The sequence below is a fragment of the Ovis canadensis genome, chromosome 11 (assembly GCF_042477335.2).
Source record: "Ovis canadensis isolate MfBH-ARS-UI-01 breed Bighorn chromosome 11, ARS-UI_OviCan_v2, whole genome shotgun sequence".
Lineage (NCBI taxonomy): Eukaryota > Metazoa > Chordata > Mammalia > Artiodactyla > Bovidae > Ovis > Ovis canadensis.
The window spans coordinates 49,102,866-49,124,667 of record NC_091255.1 but is presented as its reverse complement, the minus strand read 5'-3'; the positions used below and the strand labels follow the sequence as shown (position 1 = coordinate 49,124,667).

General features: G+C 53.0%; 1 protein-coding gene across 1 annotated transcript; it reads left to right on the top strand.

Moving 5' to 3' along the window:
• Window positions 1-1,877: 1,877 nt before the first annotated feature.
• On the top strand, window positions 1,878-21,564 carry TNS4 (tensin 4). Its single transcript, XM_069543428.1, has 12 exons — window positions 1,878-2,316; window positions 8,815-9,238; window positions 10,325-10,749; window positions 13,246-13,332; window positions 13,663-13,788; window positions 15,201-15,293; window positions 15,386-15,463; window positions 16,646-16,717; window positions 17,591-17,759; window positions 18,551-18,619; window positions 18,874-18,900; window positions 19,353-21,564. The coding sequence occupies exons 1-12, from the start codon at window positions 1,878-1,880 to the stop codon at window positions 19,492-19,494; spliced, it is 2,151 nt and encodes a 716-aa protein (XP_069399529.1). The 3' UTR covers window positions 19,495-21,564.
• Window positions 21,565-21,802: the final 238 nt, after the last annotated feature.

Below are 21,802 nucleotides of genomic sequence, written 5' to 3'. Positions count from 1 at the left end.
CTAGGGTTATGAGAGAATTAGAAGAGTTGTCATAGGGAAAGTCAGTGCCTGACACATGGTGAGTTCTCAGTCAATGGGAGCTATTATTATTTATTATTATGAAGGCATTATATTCTATATAAGCCCTGATTTCTAAGTAGTATTTAGAATTGTCCGATAGCTTTCACAAGCAGTGTCTCACTGGTTCCACACCACCACCTGGGAGGATATATAGCAGGAATTCTTATTCCCATCTCACAGTTGAGGAAACCGAGGGTCAGAGTGACTCCTTAAGGAATTGTTTGAACTGGGGTTTGAATTCAAATCTCCAGACTCCGAAGTCTGCATTCATTTCGTTTGTCCCAGACTGGTCTCAATGACTTTTCCAAGACTGAGGTCTAACTCTAAAGCAGAATGTAACAGAGGTATTTTGGAAAAAGAGAAAAGCGGAGTTGGGGAGTGCTAGGGGCAGGAGGAAGGTGAGGCTCAGGGCAGGCCATTGTAGCACAACCAGCATGTCCCAGCTCCTTACAGTTTTCTTGGCAGCCTCTGTTTTGGAACCTCTTACCTCCTGTAAGAAACTGCTATCATGTAGCATTACGGCTAAACAACGGGAAGAACTTCCCACAGTCAGGAAGCTTGGGACATCTCTTTCCCTGATGAGCCCCCAGGGAGCGAATATCATCTGATGATGTCACTCCTAAGCTCTAAACTATTCTGTGGCTCTCCATTGCCCTCAGGGTTGAGTCCGCACTACCAAACCCAGCCTGCAAGGCTCTGCAGGGTCTGGCCAGCCTGCCTCCCCAACCCCAACCTCCCCTCCATTCACGCTAGGTTCTCTCTGTTTCCCAGATGCTCAGTAACGTCTTGTGATCTCCTCAGTCCATCAGGCCTTGAATACACCTGCTTCCTCACCCCTACCTGGTGTGCCCAGCCAGCTCCTGTTGTTCGTCCGTGTCTCCCTTTCTCCCTTTACTTGCCCCTTCCTCCAGGAAGTCCTCCCTGGCCTCCCCCACTCCCTGGCCTCCCCCTCTCCCCTTCCCTGTGCCCACTGAGTCCCTTCTGCCTCCCCTCCTCCCCGATGATACTGTTGTGATTGCTCACCTGCTTGCCTGTCTGTTTCACCAACTGACCCACGCTGAGTAGCAGCTAAATGAGGGGGCCCTGACATCACACAGCTGGGGTCCAATCCTACTCTGACACCCGTTGGCCTGACGACCTTGGGCAAGTTACTTACCTCTTTGTGTCTCAGTTCTCCCATTATAAAATGGGATAATAATAGCATCTACTTCATAGGGTTGTTATGAGGATTTTAAAAGATTTTTTACACCAGAGCCTAGGTACATATAATTACTCAATGAATATTAGCTGTGCTGTGCTGTGCTAAGTCACTTTAGCTGTGTCTGACTCTTTGTGACCCCATGAACTGTAGCCTGCCAGGCTCCTCTGTCCATGGGATTTTCCAGGCAATAGTGCTGGAGTGGATTGCCATTTCCTTCTCCAGGGGATCTTCCCAAACCAGGGATTGAACGCTGGTCTCCGCAATTGTAGACAGACACTTTACCGTCTGAGCCACCAGGGAAGTCCTCTCATTCCATAGATGAGGAAACTGAGGCACAGAGAAGTTAATTAACTTCCCCAATGTTGCACAGCTAGTAACTGGTAGAGCCAGGATGCAAACCCCAGGCAGTCTGGCTCCAGCAGCCATGCTTTTAAATGAGTGAATACATATGCCTTTGTTTAGGGGCAGGGGAGGCAGAGGTTTCATCTACAGAAATTACTCAGTTCCCACTCCCGGCTTCTTTCAGGTCCCAGGAGCTCCCAGTTGGCAAGTGACAACTGTGGGATGTGAGTCTGGCTGGAAGCCAGAGGTAAACTGCCAAGTCACTGCCCTCAACATGTCACAGGTGATGTCCAGCCCCCTGCTGGCAGGAAGCCCCACAGTCGGCTTGGCTCCCTGTGAGGAACCCAGGAGGGCCCTGCACCCAGCCCCCAGCCCCAGCCTGCCGCCGCAGTGTCCCTACTACACCACGGAAGGCTGGAGAGCTCAGGCCCTGATGGCCCCCATGCCCTGCAAGGGGCCCCCTGGCAGGCTCCAGCCAGCCCCACAGGCTGGAGCCAATGCCAGCTGCCTCCTGCAGGCCCCAGGGGAGCAGGTCTCAGGGGCTCGGGAGGACCTTGACTCCTACATTGACTTCTCACTGGAGAGCCTCAACCAGATGATTCTGGAGTTGGACCCCACCTTCCAGCTGCTCCCTCCAGGGCCTGGTGGCCCCGAGGCCCAGCCCACCCAGAGCACTACCTTGAGAAAGAAGAAAGAAGAGCCTGAAGCCTTGGGTAAGAAACTGGGGCACAGTGCTGGGAAGAGGACTTGGGGACCAGTCCTTATGAGGAAGGGGTTTTCTATCAAATCAGAGGAACACAGAACAATGTCCTGTTGGGGAGTGCTGTGCATCTCTAAACAAGTGTCTTAACCTCTCTGTTTCCTCTGCTCTATACAAGGGATAAATATAAGTAGTCCTCACTGTCCAATTCCATTTGGTTCTTGAGTTTGGAAAGTGATGGATACCTGTTTTATGTAATTTCTCAAAGAATTAAAATAAGCTAATAGAGGTAAGAATACTATACAATGCCATGCATATAAATAAGAGCTTGATAAACGTGTGGTCCCTGAATCTTAGTCTTCTGGGGTATCTCTCTTTAGGTTCTAACTTGGTCCCCTGAAATTTTTATAGGAATAGTATTTTCACCTCCCCAGTAACAATGGATGTAAATAACTTCAAGTATAGACATAGTAAAATAATTAGAACACGAGGAATTTTTGAGTATTTATTACTTTTGTTTTTAATATGTCATTACATTGTAAATGTATATAGTTTACTCTTTAGTAATGCCTAAAGCATCAAACTACATTAACTTACAATGTTTACATCATTTAGCAACCAGCTGAAAAAAATCTTGAAAATTTAACAATCAGCTTTTTTGAGCTAGTTCAAGCCAACTCCAAGATAGCACCACGTCCACAATTGTCCAGAAATCTCTGCATCTGGCTTTAGTTTCCCAAAGAGTTTCAAGTATACATTGAGGATGAGGATCACAGAGCAGCAGCCCCATTAGACAGGCTGGAAGACTGAGGCCTCCAGGGGTTTAAACAATCAGTGTAGGCTAGGGGATACAGGGAGGATTAGAGATGGGATCCAGGAGAAATTCTGCTTATTGAGCATTTATCATTCTATCCAGGCACTTGTGTGTTGAGCAGTTAATAATTGAGCCTTTGATGATAATAATTTGATCCCTCCAATCCACCTCCATGAGACAAATATTTTATCCTCATTTTAAAAATGAAAAGACTTGGTTGATGGACTTGAGTGAGAAGCCAGTGTAGCTTAATCACTGGGGTCAGGCAAACCTTACACAAGCTGCTTATATTTCTTTGTGTCTCAGATTCTTCTTCTGTAAAATAGAGATGAGTTTTCACCTCAAAGGGTATTGCAAGGATTAAAAGGAATAACATTTGATGGGTGTTTATCACAAATCCTGGGACACTATAGGTCATGATCAGTGGTGGCTGTTTATAGTCAACATTGGAGTTACATTTAGGACCAGCTCCAGGACAGTGTCAGACCCTGGGGTGGAGGTGAGTCCAGCACCCAGGTCCTCTGGCACTTGGGTTCCTGGCCTCAAGCCTGCTTTCTGCTCCTGCCCCCGGAGCATTGCCTGTCAGGCCTGTTAAAAGAACCACCTCCATCCCTCAACAGTCTTTTGCTTCTTAAGGCCAGTCATGGGCATGTCTCTGCAGGAAAGATAACTTGGGCCTAATTATCACTGACAAGAGCAAGCCCAGGACTTTAATGCTCATGCCCCAAGGCAGGGCTTCCATGCATTCAAGGCCAACTAGGGTGAGAGCAGTCTCTGGGTAGCGTGCACATGTTTGGGGTTAGGGTGTTGACAAGAGGGCCCTTCCTCCAAGGGAGGGATGGGCAGTAATCAGCCCTTTCAGATGCCCTAGGCACAACCTGCTCTTGTGAGGATGTGACCACCAGACTCTTGGCAGCAGGGGGCGCCAGAGGGCAGCAGTGGTCCCAGGGTCCTGATGAAGCCACCTAGCTCCCCTTGAGGAGAAGGCAATGGCACCCTACTCCAGTACTCTTGCCTGGAAAATCCCATGGACGGAGGAGCCTGGTAGGCTGCAGCCCATGGGGTCACTAAGAGTCGGACACAACTGAGCAACTTCACTTTCACTTTTCACTTTTATGCATTGGAGAAGGAAATGGCAACCCACTCCAGTGTTCTTGCCTGGAGAATCCCAAGGACGATGGAGCCTGATGGGCTGCCATCTATGGGGTCGCACAGAGTCGGACACGACTGAAGCGACTTAGCGGCAGCTCTCCTTGATGGAATTTCTAAAACTCCTCTCCTCTTACCTCTGCCTGAACACCAGTGATGCCTGGGAGCTCACTACCTCCTAGGATATCCAGAGGGTCAGCTCTCTGTTGGAAGTTCTTTGCCATCACAAGAATAGTAAGAGCCTGCCTGTCACTGTGGTGAGCGCACCTCTCTCCCCAAACCCTCCCCTCAGACCACTGCTCCTGGTGACAAAGCTGTCACCAGCCCACAGCCCCTCAGTGAGTCTTCACCCAGCCAAATGTACCCAGTGTGTAGGGCCCCTCTGTTTGCACGCCCACTCTTCCTACTTTTGGCGTGTTGAGTGGAAGAGGTTCTGTAATTGTGATGCTAGCAGATGTTCACAGCTTCTCTTTGTCCCAACTTGGCAGAATCAAAAGTTAAACGTTGGCTATCCTATATCGATCCCTCCCTTAAAAATGTATAGAGGGATTTTTGTAAGCATGATCCCAGTGTCTACCCTGGGAAGAAAATAGTGGAAACCTCATTTACAGATGAGAAGACTGAAGCTCTGGGAGAGGAAGTGATGGTCACAGTCACACAGCTAGTGAGTGGTAGGTCAGCTCAAAGCCCAGGCCTCTGGGCTCCAAAGTCCATATTCTAACTTTTCTTTCTTCCTCAGAGCAAGTTTTCTGCCCTCCGGGGCTTCACTGAGTTTACACCGCACCCCCCTCCTCCAGTTTCTCTGCTTCTGCCTCTTGCTGACCTTCCTTCAGATTAACCAGAGGTGCGCCAGGGGTGGCGTGGTAGTGGGGAGCAGGCATGTATCCACCACCCCCAGGGACACAGCTTCTAGAAGCAAACACCATATCCCCTCCTCTGCCAGCCCTCCCCATCTTTGGAACAGGCCTCCATTTTATTTTCCAGAATTTCTGCCAGGCAAGGCAGTTTGCCAATCCTGAGTGAAGGGTGTTTAATAACCGTCTGTCCGCCCCCCACCCACACAGGCCCCCCTCCACCCACCCGGCCTGGTACCGGCGCCTGCATCCACCCAGCACTGCTCAGACTTGCCCCACGGGCCTGTAAACAGCAACTGCACGCAGGTGATGGGGCGGGGGCCCTGCCACCCCAGCCACATCCACCTCGAGGCCAGGCTACAGCAGCAGGAGTGACTCACAGCTCCAGGGCTCCTCCTTCCCTTCCTGCTCGAGTCTGCTTGCTCTTTCTCGGTCCCTCGGCTAGGCCTTTGGTCTCTTCACCAGGCCGGGAGACCCTCCCCAAAGCCACTGAGCACCTACTTAAGGGCAAGGCCTTGGCAAAGGGTCCCGAGGAGTCGGTCTCCGTGGAAGAGCTCCAGAGAGCGCACAGAAGCAGGGATCAGTTTCCTCGACCCTTTCTGTAACATTATTCATGTAGTTGTTTGGCTGCTCCTAGTTGCAGCATGCTGGACCTTCGATCTCCACTGCGGCATATGGGATCTTTAACTGTGGCCTGTGGGATCTAGGGCCCTGCATCGTGAGCGTGGAGTCTTAGCTACTGGACCACCAGGGGAATCCCTCCTCAACCCTTCTGAGCCTTGACTTCTCATCTGACATGGAATTAAGAATGTTTCCTACCTCAGTCAAGTTGCCATGAGGGTTAAGTGGGCTAACACAGGTAATATGCCTGTGGCAGTGCTAGCCCACAATGCTCAGTAAATACCAGCCTTTGTTTTAAAAGGTGCAATAAATCTTAGCTCTACCCTTACATTTCTCCGAGCCTCAGTTTCCTGCACTGTAACAGCAGCGCCTGCTGGCACTGGGCATAAGGGCAGTCTTGAGGTTTGAGAGGATTATGAGTATAAGCACTGTGAAAGTGAAAGTGTTAGTCACTCAGCCGTGTCTGATTCTTTGTGAACCCATGGACCACCAGGCTCCTCTGTCCATGGAATTCTCTAGGCAAGAATATTGGAGTGGGCACCCATTCCCTTCTCCAGGGGATCTTCCTAACCCAGGGATCGAACCCGGGTCTCCTTCATTGCAGGCAGATTTCTTACCACCTGAGCCACCAGGGAAGCCCATAAATACTATAAAAACCTATTAAAAAAAAAAAAAAAAGTCGTGCTTGCCAACCTTGCAGAAGAATCTACCCCATTCCAAAACTTCCCTTACAGAGCCCACAATACATTGTACCAAATATTCTCTCTCCCTCATCAGTGAGACCCCCACCTTAGCCAGAGTATTAGCCAGCTGGCCAATACTGCCCCTCAAAAGCAGGCAGGCAGGAGAAGCTCTTTGAAGCCCACCATGGGCCAGGTTCCAGGCTCCATTCATCAGTGTATCTCATCCTCACCAGAATCTTGGGAGGTAGGTTTTAGATCCTCACTTTACAGATGAGGAAACTGAGGCTCAGAGCAGTTAGGAAAATTACCTGATGATTCTTGGCGGGAAAGTGGTAAAGCCTAGATTCACACCTAGGTTTGTTTGTCGACAAAGCCAGGCCTGTTCCTCCACCCCCTGGAACAGCATGCCCAGGTTGACCTGCCAGCCTCCCCCCTCCATCTGATGCAATCCTCCACCCCTACCCAGCCCAAGCAGGCTCCGACAGAGGCAGTAACCATGAGCAGGGCCAAAAGTTCCTGGCCCAGAGCGGGCTGGGGTGGGCAGGGACTTCCAGGGTGGTGAGGGGGGATAGTGCATGTGCCAGAGCCCAGGGGGGTGGGAGGCTGGCAGATGGGAGTTAAGGGTACGGTTTCCCACTGACTCTGCCCTAGTCTTCATCTTGGGAAGCCAGAGGTAGGACTCACGACCCTCTAGAAGGGAGCAGCTCAGTGAGCCCCTTCGTTCATTTCCTTTCCCAGAACAGCACGAAGAACAGCTCCCCTCCCCCAAGTCAGGAGGAGAGGGTGCCCTACTCCAGGGAGGAACAAGAGTCCTAGGTGCCCCCAGTAGGAATGAAAGAGCATCAGAGTGAGTCAGCAGCCTCAGGTGCTAAGAGTCTACAGCTCAGTAAGGCAGGCAAGCCCTGCCCCCAGGGAGTTCTCGCGCGCAACTGAACCCTAACGCTGACTTGTCAAACTCCAAGGTGCACCCAGCTCCCCTGGGATGTTGCTAAAATGCAGATTCTGATTCAGTAGGCCTAGGGTAGAGCCGGAGATTCTGCACAGTCTCCCAGCTCCCTGGTGAAGGGGTGCTGCAGAGCCGGTGCACAGCGGTGCAGTCCAGTGCACAGTGAAAACACCTAGGGAACTAAGCTAACACCCTGAGGCCTGGGCCCACCCCTGGAGGTTCTGATCTAATTGGCACCAGATGGAGCCTGAGCTTTAGGACTTTTTGAAGCTCATCTGGTAATTCTAGCGTGCAACCAAGCTTGAGAATCCCTGCCTCCGTTGCAGGCACAGACATAGAAACCGCTTTCACCGGCCTGAGTAATAGCGACATCTCAAGATGTGACCGGTGCAGTCATTCCAGCTGGGGCGTGGAACACACAAGAAAGAGAGGATCTCTCAGTTTTACTATGTGCCAGACGCTGGGCTGTGCCAGCTCCATTCATCTCAGTTCAGCCTTCCTGTAACACCAAGAGGCTGGGTATAGCCACCCAATTCTACAGGCCTGGAAACTGAGGCTCTAGGTGGTCAAGCTACTTGGCCAGGCTCTCAGAGGGCAAGGGGCAGAGCCAGATTTGAAACCCAGGTCTGTCTGACTCCAGAGCCCGTGTTCATGTCACAGTCCCTCTCCACCCACGGGCAGTTGTCACAGAGAGGGTGACATTGAAACTGGTCCCTGAAGGTGAAGCTGGAGGCTGACCCTGATTCCAACAGACATCTCCCTGGGCCTCAGTTTCCTCATCTGTATAAGAAAGCGTGGTGGTCCAGTGGTTAAGACTCCACACTTCCACTGCAGGTTACATGGGCTTGATCCCTGGTTGGGGCATTAAGATCCTACATGCCATGGGGCACAGCCACAAATTTAAAATATATGCGTGCTAAGTCGCTTCAGTCATGTCTCACTCTTTGTGACCCCAAGGACTGTAGCCTGCCAGCTTCTCTGTCCACAGGATTCCCCAGGCAAGAATACGGGAGTGGGTTGTGCCCTCCTCCAGGGGATCTTCCCAACCCAAGGGCTGAACCCACGTCGCTTAATGTCTCCTGCATTGGCAGGAAGGTTCTTTACCACAAGCACCATCTAGGAAACCCACATATACATGGGCTTCCCTGGTACCTCAGACTGTAAAGAATCTGCCTGCAATTCAGAACACCTGGACACAGCAACCACTCCAGTGTTCTTGCCTGGAGAAGTTCCCATGGACTGTAGCCCACGAGGCTCCTCTGGTGGGCTACAGTTCATGGGGTCGCAAAGAGTCAGACACAACTGAATGACTAAGCAGAGCACAGCTCAGCTCATCACTCTCTAAGAAAGAAGAGACCAGATGGTCTTGAGGACTCCTCCAGCATCCTTGTTCTGAGAGTCCAAGCTCCCTGGTTTCACCAATGCTCTGCTTCTCTCCCCAAAGATATAAAGTACATCGAGGTGACCTCCACCAGGTCAAGGTGCCACGATGGCCCGCGGAGCTGCTGCAGCCCATCTGTCACCCCACCCTTCGGCTCCCCACGCACTGGCGGCCTCCTCCTTTCCAGAGACCTCCCCCGAGAGACTCGAAGCAGCAGCGAGAGCCTCATCTTCTCCGGGAGCCAGGGCAGGGGGCACCAGCACCCCGCTCCCCTCTCAACAGCTCCCTCCTCTCACCCCCCAACATCTCCCAGCATCTCCATTCCTGGCATGGGGAGTAAGGCCTCAGGCCCCCATGGCTTGGGCTCCCCACTGGTGGCTTCCCCAAGCTTGGAGAAGGGACTGGGGGGCCAGGGCCCACAACTGAGCAGCAGAGTCTCCATGCTGTCAGGCAGCCCAGCGTCTGATGTCAGCTATGTGTTTGGAAGGTAGGTAACTCCCACTACAGCTTCTGATGTTGCCTTCATCACACACACACACACACACACACACACACACACACACACACACCCTAAATCAGACATCCCGCTCTTTCTGAGCAAAATCTGGGACTGTACCAAAAATAAAAATGAATGTTCTCTTTCATGCCATTTGGCTCTCAAGCTTTCCTCAAGCATTTAGAATATCATTCAATATAGGAAAATCTTGACTTCTATTTACCTCCTGGGAAAAGAACTACTGCATTAATGAGGCTCACCTGTATCCTGTCCAGCCCTCCTACAGCCCATCTGTAGGAAGATTGAAAAAAAAAAAAAAAAACACCTAAAACACAGAATATAAACAGAATCGAGGGTCTGGGAAAAGCTTCCTTCATCTTTGTTCCTGGCAAAACTTAGCAGGAAGGAAGCAAACCTGGTGGGGCATTATTTACAATCACCCCAGCCCAGATCTCTGTAGGCTTCTGAGTAGAGCCACACACTCACCCATCTTGCCCTGGAAGACCAAACCACAGGACCTCTGTCCCCCATACCAACTCCAAAGCCACTGTGCCCAGGCAGTCCCTGGCAAGGAGACTGGGATTCCACAGCCATGCGTTGGCATGGGCCTCTGAGCTCAGGGAGAAGCCTGGCTGGCTGCAGAGCTGGCCTCTTTCTCTTCCTCCAGCTGGCGAGTTCCCTCTGCATCAGTCATGGACATAGTCCAGCTCAGGTCCAGCCTGTGTGCCGGACTCTTGGGAACGCTTGGGGTTGGGGGGTAGGGAGGATGGCTGGTATGACAACTCAGTTGGATCACCTGGAAGTCAGAGGGAACAGAGTCCCTTGCAGGGGGCACCCCACTGGCTACTTTAATTGACCACAGACCCTACATTGCAGGTACACTCCTATATCCTTCAGCATCCCTTAGGGCTCAGATGGGCTCTGGGGATGGGGTGGGGGCAGATGGGTGAAGTGTACAGTTCTCTGACCAAAGCCAAGGGCACCTACATCACTAAATTCCAGAGCCCAGCTCTGGCCCCAGACAGTCCATTCCCACCTCCTAACACTCTGCCTTTCTGCTGCTCTCTCCCCTCACAGCAGCCAGTCCCTCCTCCACTCCAGCATCTCCAGCCATCAGTCATCTTCTAGATCCTTGGAAAGCCCCACCAGCTCTTCCTCCAGCCTCCACAGCCTTGGTCCAGTGTCCCTGTATACAAGAACCAGTGACCTCCAGGTCCCCAGCAATGGCACCCCAAGCATGGGCCAGCCCAGAGCAACCCACTCCCCACCACTGGCCAAAGAACATGCCAGCAGCTGCCCACCATCCATCACTAACTCCATGGTGGACATACCCATCGTGCTGATCAACGGTTTCCCAGAGCCAGGATCTCCCCCATCCCAAAGGATCCCAGGACCCCAGGACTTTGTCCACCCTGGGGCTACTTCTTCCAGCACTCCCTGTCCAGCCACCAGGAGCCACAGCCAGACCCTGCCAGAAGCCCCTCCCACCGTATCCCCGGAGGGTAAGTTGTAAACCAATCAATACCTCACGCTTTGTAAGGTTTGGCTAGTGGAGAACAGGCAAAGCACCAATGTGTTTCCTCAAGAGCGGGTCAATACATTGATTAAGTACCTACTGTGTGCCAAGCACTGTGCCACTTAATAGGGACACAGTCTAGAAAGAGAGGGGGAAAACCCAAAGGGTTACTGCAGAGTAGGATAAACACAGAAGTAAAGAGATTTCCTGAGTCTTGTGAAGCTACAGAGGGAGTGAGCCTTTTTACCTGGAGAAGTGGGGAACCCAAAAAGTGGATCAAAAGTTCATGGCCAGAGCAGGAGAGGAAGGGCTGCCCCAGCAGAGGGAACAGCCAGGCCAGAGGTACGAAGGTATGGAAGCACATGGCATGTTTAGGAAATGACTGGGATGTTGGGTGCAGGGTGAGGTCATTGGGAGTAATTTGGGGCCAGATTGGGAAAGACCATGAACACCAAGCTGAAGAGTAAACTTTACCCTTTAGGGACCAGGAGACCCACAGTTCAGTTCAGTTCAGTCACTCAGTCATGTCCAACTCTTTGCGACCCCATGAACTGAAGCACGCCAGGCCTCCCTGTCCATCACCAACTCCCAGAGTTCACCCAAATTCTTGTCCATCGAGTCAGTGATGCCATCCAGCCATCTCATCCTCTGTCGTCCCCTTCTCCTCCTGCCCCCGACCCCTCCCGGCATCAGAGTCTTTTCCAATGAGTCAACTCTTTGCTTGAGGTGGCCAAACTATTGGAATTTCAGCTTTAGCATCAGTCCTTCCAAAGAACACCCAGGACTGATCTCCCCTCAGAGACTCTCAAACCGGAGAGTGATGGACTCAGAGGCACATGCTCAATCCATCACTCTGGCAGCTGTGCGGCAGATGAATTGCAGGGCCTGGCCTGGCAGAGAGAGCAGTTTTTATTTGGTTCTGTTTGGGTTTTCATCACGAAGTGGTCCAGGGCGAGGCAGAGGGTGGAGGAGAGTGGACAGAGCCAGGAGACCCTCAGGATATGGAAGCAGCAGGCTGGGTGACTAACCCGGGAGAGGGAGAGTCAATCCTAACTCTGACGTTGGCAGATGACGAACACAGACAGGGGCAGGACAGGGTAACGGAGACAATGCATTCCAATTCAGACAGCTAAAAACCACAAAACAGCAACCACCCTCCTCCCTGTAGTCAGGAACTGCAGGCATCCAAAAAGAACAAAGCCAACCAGAGCCCAAAGCAGTAAACACAGGCTAACCATTAGCACCCTGGGGTACCTCTCTCCCAGGAGCAGAGCCCCCCCCACTGAGCCCCATGGACAGGAGGCCTGCTTGCCTGTGGCTCAGTCATCTCCTTCCCGGGCTCTCAGCCCTCACATGGCCACAGACATCAAGGTACTCCTGGGGGGCTGTGAAATGCTCACTCTAGCCCGCTGCTCACTCCCGCCCACGAAGCCATGTCAATGAGAACAAGAGAAAATGAGGTGACAAGTATGCCTTTGAACATTTTCCTAGGACAAATCGTTTGCAGATATCAGTACATGTTTTATGATGAGTTATTCTCAACTGGCAGTAACACACCTTTTCAAGATGCCGAAACCGAGAACCACTGCTCTCCACCTTTGTTGTCGTTCAGCCACTATGTCGAGTCCACCTCTTTGTGACCCCATGAGTCTCAGCCAGGCTTCCTTGTCCTTCATTGTCTCCCAGAGTTTGCTCAAACTCATATCCATTGAGTCGGTGATGCCATCCAACCATTAAGGACCCAGGGAAATGGTGAGGCAGGGGGCATTTTCACATCTCAAAGAGCACATTTATTTGGCCTGGTGATATCCCCATCCAGTGTTGGTGATTCCTGGATAATCACACATTATCCCTGGGATCTTAGCAAATTCCACAAACTATTCTCGACAAGATTCAGTTTCATTTCCGAGTTGTTGGAGCATTACAGACCCTCACAGGATTTTTGGTTCACTCACTTACCTCTGGGTTTCAGGAGGGAAAGAGCCGTCTCAGATCAGAATCCGACTCCATCTCTGGACTCCTGGATGCTCTTCTGCCCAGATCTGCTGTCTTCCTTTCCTTTCTCCTTTTCTTCATTTTCTTTTGTAAACTGAATATGCCCCCCACCACCAAGAAATTCATAGGATTATTAAAGGGGAAGAAAAATGTGAAGTCAAGCAAATGATGCATCTCAGAGTCTTTTATTTATCCCCTGTTTCTGTCTCTACTGCATAATATTCCATTTGAGAAACTGTTTCTCATTGAATTGAGTTTTTAATCTATTTGTTTGTGATCCGTTACCAAGGATACAAGGGTAGACTCCTAGATGGCACAAAGCCCTGGGATTCTTCTGATAGACTTTGCCCCTTTAGGGAGCTGGAGATATAATGGAATAGGGATAGAGGAGGATGGGTTGAATGGGACCACTGGGTAGAGAAAGGGGAGGGTCTCTCAGTTCCCCTCTATCCGGCCTACAGGGTTCTCCTTCCCTGTCTGTCTCCAGGTCCTGCCAGCGACATGCAGCCCACCATGAAGTTTGTGATGGACACATCTAAATACTGGTTTAAGCCAAGCATCTCCCGAGAGCAAGGTAAAATGAAGCCCCGATTCAGGGACTGAGCGACCCAGGAGTCAGGTCAGGGTCCCGGCACCCTGTATTGGGCAGGTGGGGCCCTGGGTTCATGTAGAGGAGGGGAATGGAATGGCAAATTGCAAGTCCAGGGAAGGGGGTGTGCTGTGAACCCCATGACCCAAGGAAATAAAGACTGTAGCAGGAACGGCGGAGGTTAGACAACAGAAAGGACTTCCTGGGGCCCAAAGGCAATTCTGTACCATCTGCTCTATGAGGACCCAGTTGGGCTGAGGAAGGGAGGGTATCCTGGTGGGGTGGTGACTGTCTCTGACTCAAGGATTGTTCCAGCCATCGAGCTGCTGAGAAAGGAGGAGCCGGGGGCTTTCATCGTGCGGGACAGTTCTTCATACCGGGGCTCCTTCGGCCTTGCCCTGAAGGTGCAGGAGGCCCCCACACCTGCCCAGAGCCGACCAGGTAGGCTGTCTGTGTATTCGATCAAGGCCTCTTAGAGGCACCTGGGTGTGGTGGGTTCCAGCCCCAGCTCTGCCGCTCACTTGCAGGGTGACCTTGGGCCATTCCCATAATGACTCTTGGGAGGACGTACCTTGGTCTCCCAGCACTGAGGCTCCCCAGGTCCCCAGACTCCTTGCTCTACCCTCCGGTGGGAAGAAGAGGAGGGTCCCAGCCCCACTCCAGCCTGCTCTCTTCTGGTATCCACTCTGTCCAGACCGGCTTTCTCACAAAGGAATGTAATGTAGTCATAACGTGTGAAAATGAGACCCTTTTGGTTTGGTCTGTTTTTCTCAAATAAGAAGTAACCAGTAACATTTTATAACAAGCTCGTAAAGTTTGATTTTTTTTCTCCATGAATTCAATTTATTTTTATTAAGTAAATACTGGGTTTTATGAGCTTCCCCAGTGGCTCAGTGGTAAAGAATCTACCTGCAATGCAGGAGACGTAGAGACCTGTGTTCAATCCCTGGGTTGGGAAGATCCCCTGGAATAGGAAATGGCAACCCACTCCCAGTATTCTTGCCTGAAAAATTCCACAGACAGAGGAGCCTAGTGGGCTACAGTCCATGGGGTCGAAAAGAGTTGGAAACAACGGGGTGACTAAACAGCAATGGCGTGTGCGCTAGCTTAGCCCCTGTGGTCTTGCACACACCCTACCCCAGATGCTGTCCAAGGCACCAGTGAAACCTCATTGAGGACAGAGACAGGAACAGACCATTGCATTGCAGGGTTCCTGGGCCACAGCCCTTCATCGAAGGCCCGGGACTGTAGCTCTTACACAAGGAAAGGATAAGGGAACTGACAACTCTCAGAGGGAGTTAATGACCTCTGAGCCAGCAAGTAATAGAGCAAGAGGATAAAAACCCCAAGTCCACATTCTCTACACCACACCTCTCTGTTCAAATAAGAAAGTGACCTCCAGGCAGTGTTAGTTATCAAGGAAGCCCTGCCAAGGAGTCCAAAGAAAGCAGGAAGCTTCGGGCTGGTGGAGAAGAGGCCAGGGGCGTGGTCCCCCCTCCCAAGGCCAGCCTGGCGCCAGCAGGGGCCATCTGATGGAGAATAACAACACCTGGGAGGGAGTAAGTAGGGGGAGCGGGAGACCCAGCCCAGGAGTTATTGAAACCAAGGGCAAGGTCTCCTGAAAAAAGGATAGCACGTGTGCACACTAAGTCACTCAGTTGTGTCCTACTGGACACGGAAGGCTTTGAGCAAAAATGTTGTTGGCACCTCCTTCATGGGAGACCTTGAGGATAGGATACCTACCTGCAGTCCCACGCAGAGGCAGGGGGATGGACAAGTTAACCTCTGGATGGACTGGGAGAGGCGGGTCAGGAAACAGGTTGCGCTTCCACCCACACGCTTTCTCCGACCAGGCGAGGACAGCAGTGGCCTCATCCGCCACTTCCTCATCGAGTCTTCCGCCAAAGGGGTGCATCTCAAAGGAGCGGACGAGGAGCCCTACTTCGGTGAGCTGAGACTTCCCAGCCCTCAGGCCCCTTCCAGGCAGGGTGGGTGGCCTGGGGAAGGCGCCTGATGCGCGGCTTCTGCTTCCTCACAGGGAGCCTGTCTGCCTTCGTGTGCCAGCACTCCATCATGGCCCTGGCCCTGCCCTGCAGACTCATCATCCCGCAGAAAGGTGGGCTGGGCTCCGCGCCTGTTCCTCCTCAGGCGTCACCTCTCAGCTTACTTAGGGGTCATGCTAGTGTCCCAGGGAAGAGTGCATGCTCTGGAGTCTGTCCACATCCCCACCTCCTAGCTATGAGCATCTGAGAAGGTCAACCTCACTGAGCCTCTGTTTCCTCATCTATGAAATGGGCACAGTTAGCATCACACCTACTTCTAGGCTGGGTGGGGGGTGAAATGGAAAAGCTCAGGCAAGGCTTTCGGCACAAGGCCTGGTGCTGAGTTGATGTTTGAGACGTAGAAGCTCTGTTTCGGAGAGGAGAAAATAAGCATAAATCTGCCCACTCGGCCAGGTTTGGTTTTTACTTCCAGGTCCAACATTTACTGGGTGTCCCCTCCTCCATTCACATCTCACTCCAACCCTGTGAAGTAGCCATTGCTGTTGCTGGCCCCATTTCACAGATAAGAAAGGGAAGGATCGAATCTGAACCCAAGTCTCCCTTACTGTCTTGTTCCAAAGTGTTCAGGGAGCTAACAGAGCACAAAGGTACAGACAGCTCTTTCATGAAACTCAAGGAACAAGATTATGAGAACAAAGAAATGATCAATGGGTGAAACTTGGGGAGAAAGAAAGATAAACAAGGAAGATTCGAGGCATTAAGTAACTTCCCCAAGGGCACAGAGTCAAACCTCCAGCCCAAGTCAGGGAGCCCTCTCCAGAGCTTACAGCCCAGCACACACCAGGTGCCCCCACCTCTCAGGGTGTGCAGGAGAGCTGGGGGGGGTGCGGTTCAGGGAGAGGAGTCAAGGCCAAGGGAGCCCCAGGTGTGGTGGTGGCGAGAGCCTCCCTGCTTTCTACAAAAAAAAAAAAAAAAAAAAGCCTAGGTTTGGGGCAGGGTCTGAAAGAAGCAGGAGGTCAGGGGCCTCTGAGGCCAGGTCACTGCTGCAGTCCAGGGGCTGGAGGCGGGAGGGGCGAGAAGGGATCGAAAAGCTTGCCAGGTAGGCTTTAGGGGAGCCCAGGGCAGCTCCGATTGCCTAATTACAGGAATCACACCTGGTTTCTCAGCCAAGTCACTTGCTGAAGGTGGGGGCGGAGGTGGGACCCATGTGAAGGGCTGAATGAAGCCTGTTCCTAGGATGGGGGTCCACTGACTGCGCCCCACCCCTGGGGGCCTGTTCCTCTGCTTTGGCTCAGAATTGGGAGGTGGAGACGGAGCCTCGGACCCCTCTGCAGATGGCCAGGCCTCCTGTATGAAGAAATCTGCGGGTGAGTGGGGGGCAGGGTGGGGGGAAGGCTTGGCTGGGCCCCGCCCCAGGGCACCTCCCAGCCCTGTGCAGGCACACGCAGGTCCACACGTGTTTCCCATTGCAGCTTTATTTCTCCATCTTTAACAAGGTGCCACATTCTTCCCTCTGCCTGTAAACCAGGAGATGAGAGGCTGAGGGCAGCAGGCCAGGAGGAAGAGGGGCAGGAGAGGAGGGGCGGGCGTGGTGAGGCTTAGAGCCCATCCTGCATACAGGGAGCACACGTAGATGAGCTAGGTTCTCTCTGAGTCTGAAGGGCCTGGCCCCAGAGAGGGTATCCTCCGTGGAGTGTCAGGTCTGGGTCCTGGGGTGGTTTATATGGGAAGAGTCACTTTTCATCACATCCAAGGGCCAGGCACGGGTCAGCACTTGGGTGACAGCTCCTGTTCTGTGCCCCAAGCACAAAGGCCCCCTCCGCATTCCTGTCTCCTCTCTCTTCTCTCAGCAAGGAGCCAGGGCCCTGGGGTTGGGGCTGGGAGGTAGGGGTGGGGGCAGCACCAGCCATGGGACAGAAGGAAGGTTTGCCTGGACGCCCCTATACACAGGGCAACATCCCCTCCTTGCCTCCTGCTGGAGGGCCAGAGGCCAGAGCAAAGCAAATAACAGACGACCCCAAAGTCCTCTGGGGTTAGCCCCAGATTTCAGTCACCCACACAGTCCCTACCCACCCACCTGATGGCTCAAAGAGGAAGCCTGTTAGATTCCCCGAACAGGATGGCACCCCTATCCCCCAGTTCTGGGCAGAGGGACAGCAGGGCCTTGGTGACGTCCACTCACCCAGTGGATTCTGGCAGGGCCCCAAAGTAGTATCTGTACCCGCTCCCCGACCCCTCAGGTTGCCATGCCCTGTACCTGAGCTCTGTGAGCGTGGAGACCCTGAGCGGCGCCCTGGCAGTGGAGAAGGCCATCTCGGCCACCTTGGAGAGGGATGTCCTCCCCACGCCCACCGTGGTCCACTTCAAAGTCACCGAGCAGGGTATCACCCTGACTGACGTCCAGAGGAAGTAAGGGACTTCCCTTGTCCTGGGGCTGCAGGGCTGGGCAGGGTGAGCTGGAGGGGGATGGCTGAGGTGGCTGTGGAGCAGTGGCGTAACTGGAGTTCAGGCTCCTGAAACCAATGAGGTCAGTGATGTGCTGAGTGACTCCAGACAAGTTCTCTGCCTTCTCTGGGCCTCAGTGCAATGAATTCCTTCTGAAGCCCCACTTCATCGTGACTGATGGATTTGGAATTAACAACAGTCATTGGCCACTGATTAAATCTGTATCCACTGATGCAACAGCTCCTGTAGGCCAGACTCTGGCTGACCAGTGAGATTGCTCCTTCCCAGCCTCAGGGATTCAGTCCAGCAAGATCCTGGCCCTGGGCTGGAGGAATAAGAGATGACCAGCCATAACTGCGTGCTTAGTTGCTTCAGTTATGTCCGACTCTTTGTGACCCCATGGACTGTAGCCCACCAGGCTCGTCTGTCCGTGGGCTTCTCCAGACAAGAATACTGGAGTGGGTTGCCATGCCCTCCTCCAGCAATTTCTACCCTCAAATCATTAAATGACATAGTGGGCGATTGGGTGGGTTGGTAGAAAAGCCCAATACATAGGACACAAGGCAGATGACCTTCATGAAAGGAGAGAAATACAAACATGTGCCCAGGTCCAGCAGTGGAAAGGTCACAGCGGGCTGTCAGGGGTCATGCAACTAGGAGGCTCTTGGAGGACAGGAAGCTGGAGATAACGGAGGTGGGCCAGGACACTGCAACAGGCTCTCACCAGCTCCCCTTCCCTTCTCGCCTCCTCCCAGGGTGTTTTTCCGGCGCCATTACCCCCTTGCCACCCTCCGATTCTGTGGCATGGATCCTGAGCAACGGAAGTAAGTTCAAGTCTGGGCCAGACTGAAAAGGCCAGCCAGGGTCTAGCTGCCCGCTGACTCTGGGACTGGGGTCCCAGACAGAGCCTCTGAAGCTCAAGGGATGAGGAGCAACAGAATGAAGGGAGGGGAGCACAGGGGATAGAGGAAACACAGCTGGCCATTATCAGCTCCTCCCACCCCGCGGGGCTCAGCCGGAGTTCTGTAAAATGGAGCGGAGAATCGGTACCAGGACTGTCTTTGTTCCTCTCCCACAGGTGGCAGAAATACTGCAAGCCCTCTCGGTAAGGCCTTCCAGTCCACTCAGTCAATCACCATGAGAGGTCTCCCTGGGGCAGGGCCCGGACCCAACACGGGGAGGGAGTCAGGGAAGGAGGGAGGCCCCACGCTGACCTTAAGAGCCCATGGGCCCTGGCCCTCTGGGAGCCACCAGTCTGAATGAGGTGGGCAGGAGCCTGGGAGCCCCGTCTTCTAGGGGAGGCACAGGCTTTAGTCTGGAGGGACCCTCCAGTCTGCTGGGGAATACACAGGTCCTGTCCTCAGGGGCCCCCATTCCAAAGGAGAGAAACCCAGATCTTAAACTCAGGGATCTCCCAGTCTGACGGAGGAGGCACGTCCTCCCCCTAGGAGAGCTCCCATCATGACAAGGTGCTGGGCTGGGGAAGGGCTGAGTTTCCCAGCTCCCAGTCTCCTGCCTCCCTGGGCTCTCCTCACCCCGGCTCTCCTCTCCCATCAGGATCTTTGGGTTTGTGGCCAAGAGCCAGACTGAGTCCCAGGAGAATGTGTGCCACCTCTTTGCGGAGTATGACACGCTCCAGCCAGCCTCGCAGGTCATCAGTCTGGTGGGTGCTCTGCTGCAGGGGCCAGAAAGGATGTAGGGGAGGGAGCTTCCTGTGTGCCTTCCCAGACATCCCAAGGGGCTTGCTCAGGATCCTCCCTCTGCCCTGAGCAAGAAGCCTCTTACCACACTGATGGACCAATCCACTGGACTGGAGGAGAACGGTACCAGGTTGAAACCCTTGAACTCACTATGACCTTCACAGCGACCTTCGTCCAGACCCCCTTCCCTCCCGGGGTTCAGTCTCTTCAGCCTTAAAGGAGCAGGACTTTCCTGGTGGTCCAGTGGTTAAGAATCTGCCTGCCAATGCAGGGGACAGGGGTTCAACCCCTGGTCAGGGAAGATTTCACATGCCGTGGAGAAACTAAATCCGTGCTCTGCACCTACTGAGCCCACGCTTTAGAGGCTGTGCTCTGCAACAAGAGAGGCCACCACAGTGAGACGCTCACTCACTGCAACTAGAGAGTAACCCCTGCTCGCCACAACTAGAGAAAGCCTGTGCACAGCAATGAAGACCCAGTGCAGCCAAAGACAAATAAATAAATGTTTTAAAAGGATACTTAGAAAAAAACAAAAGGAGGCAACAGTTAGGATCAGCTGTTCGTCTCGCACATCTGTGGATATCTTGACAAGCTCTCTGTGATTCTGAAGCAGACCCATATCTGAGACCCCCACATGAAAATAACCTCTGAAGACTCCTGACTCTGTCAGTCTGGACACTACCAACACAGCAGCTTGAGCTAGAGACCTGTGACCCTTGTTTCATGGCAAACAGTAGGTGCTGGGTAGGGACCCAGGGGCCGTGGCCAAAGGCTGGCCTGAAAGCAGGTGGTTGGCAAGGACTGAGGACCAAAGGGAGCCTCCCTGGTGATTCAACAGTAAAGAATCCACCTACAATGCAGGAGACGCAGGTTCGATTCCTGGGTCAGGAAGACTCCCTGAAGGAAGGCATGGCAATCCACTCCAGTATCCTTGCCTGGAGAATCCCATGGACAGAGGAGCCTAGTGGGCTACAGTCCATAGGGTCGCAAAGAATCAGACACGACTGAAGCAAGTTAGCACACAAGCACGCATGCACAAGGACCAAAGGAGGGATGGACTGACTCTCTTTCCCTCATCTGTTCCTTTCCCCATTTCTTTGACAGCTTCTTGAGCTGCTCTTCCCAGGACAGAGCTAGATCCGCCTGTCCTGGATTGCCATGGTTGTTCGGCAGGTAAGCACGTGGGAACTTGCCCTCATGGTCAAAAAAGATGATCCAGCTGTCCTTAAGATCTTGAAGTCTAGTCCCCTCCATTGAAAATGAGCATCAGTTCCATCTCTTCTTTCAACTTCTCATAAGCAAGTGTGTCAAGGCTGCCCTAGGGCTACTTGTGTCACCCAGACCCGGAGGTGGGGACAGTGAGAGCCCCTGCTCACTAGAATAGACACGAGGGCCAGCTCTCTGGTTCTGCCTCAGCCCCAGCCTTGCTAGTCCTACACACACGCGCGCACACACACACACACACACACACACGCACACACGCACACACTGCCCTGTACGGTGCTGGGGCGGCAACTGGCCTCATAGCCACATGAGGGCAGCAGAGAGTCAAGAATGCAAACAGGCAGCTACCCGCCCCCCACCCCAACCAAGAGGCTTGGGGAAGTGGGCGGTCTTTCCCGCCCCACCTCCACCAAGACCCTCAAGAAGTTGGAACTGTTTGTCTAGCAGACCTGGGGACCTAAGGAAACCACACTATGAGAATGCAAGACGAGGCTCAAGGAAGAAGCCCACTTTTGCTCTATGAAAGACCGGTGCCTGCCCCCGCCCAGCTGGGGGCCCTGCCAGAGAATCATTATCTTTGGCCAAAGTTGGGCCTGAAGGGCTATTATTTCAACCCAGGAAACCAAACCAGACTGAAGCGGTCCTGGGCTGGCAGGACTGGCTGAGACTAGCCCACCCAGCCTGTGGTCAGGCACTGCCCCACCCTGGAGACTACAGAATCTGGACAAGGTTCTCAAGGTCACAGTGCCCAAGTTCTCAAGGTCACAGAGCACCCCTCTGCCCCATATATCTGTGGATGCCTTGTAGCTCCCCTCATGGAAAATAAAGTGTCTGTCTTTGCCCAAGAATTGGTCCTGAGACATTCAGGGCTGTCCACTCAGAGATGGAAACCTGAGCAAAAAAGGGGACCTGGCTGGGCCGATGGCAGCTGGTCTGAGAGATAACCACGTGTGCCACACCCCTCTCGCAGCCCCTAGCCGTGGCAGGACAGCCTCCACCAGCTTCCACTTCATAAACCTTTGCTTAAACTCTTCTGTGTCCCCCCATGTGTCCGACACACCCGTTTTCCTTCTTCCCAACCTC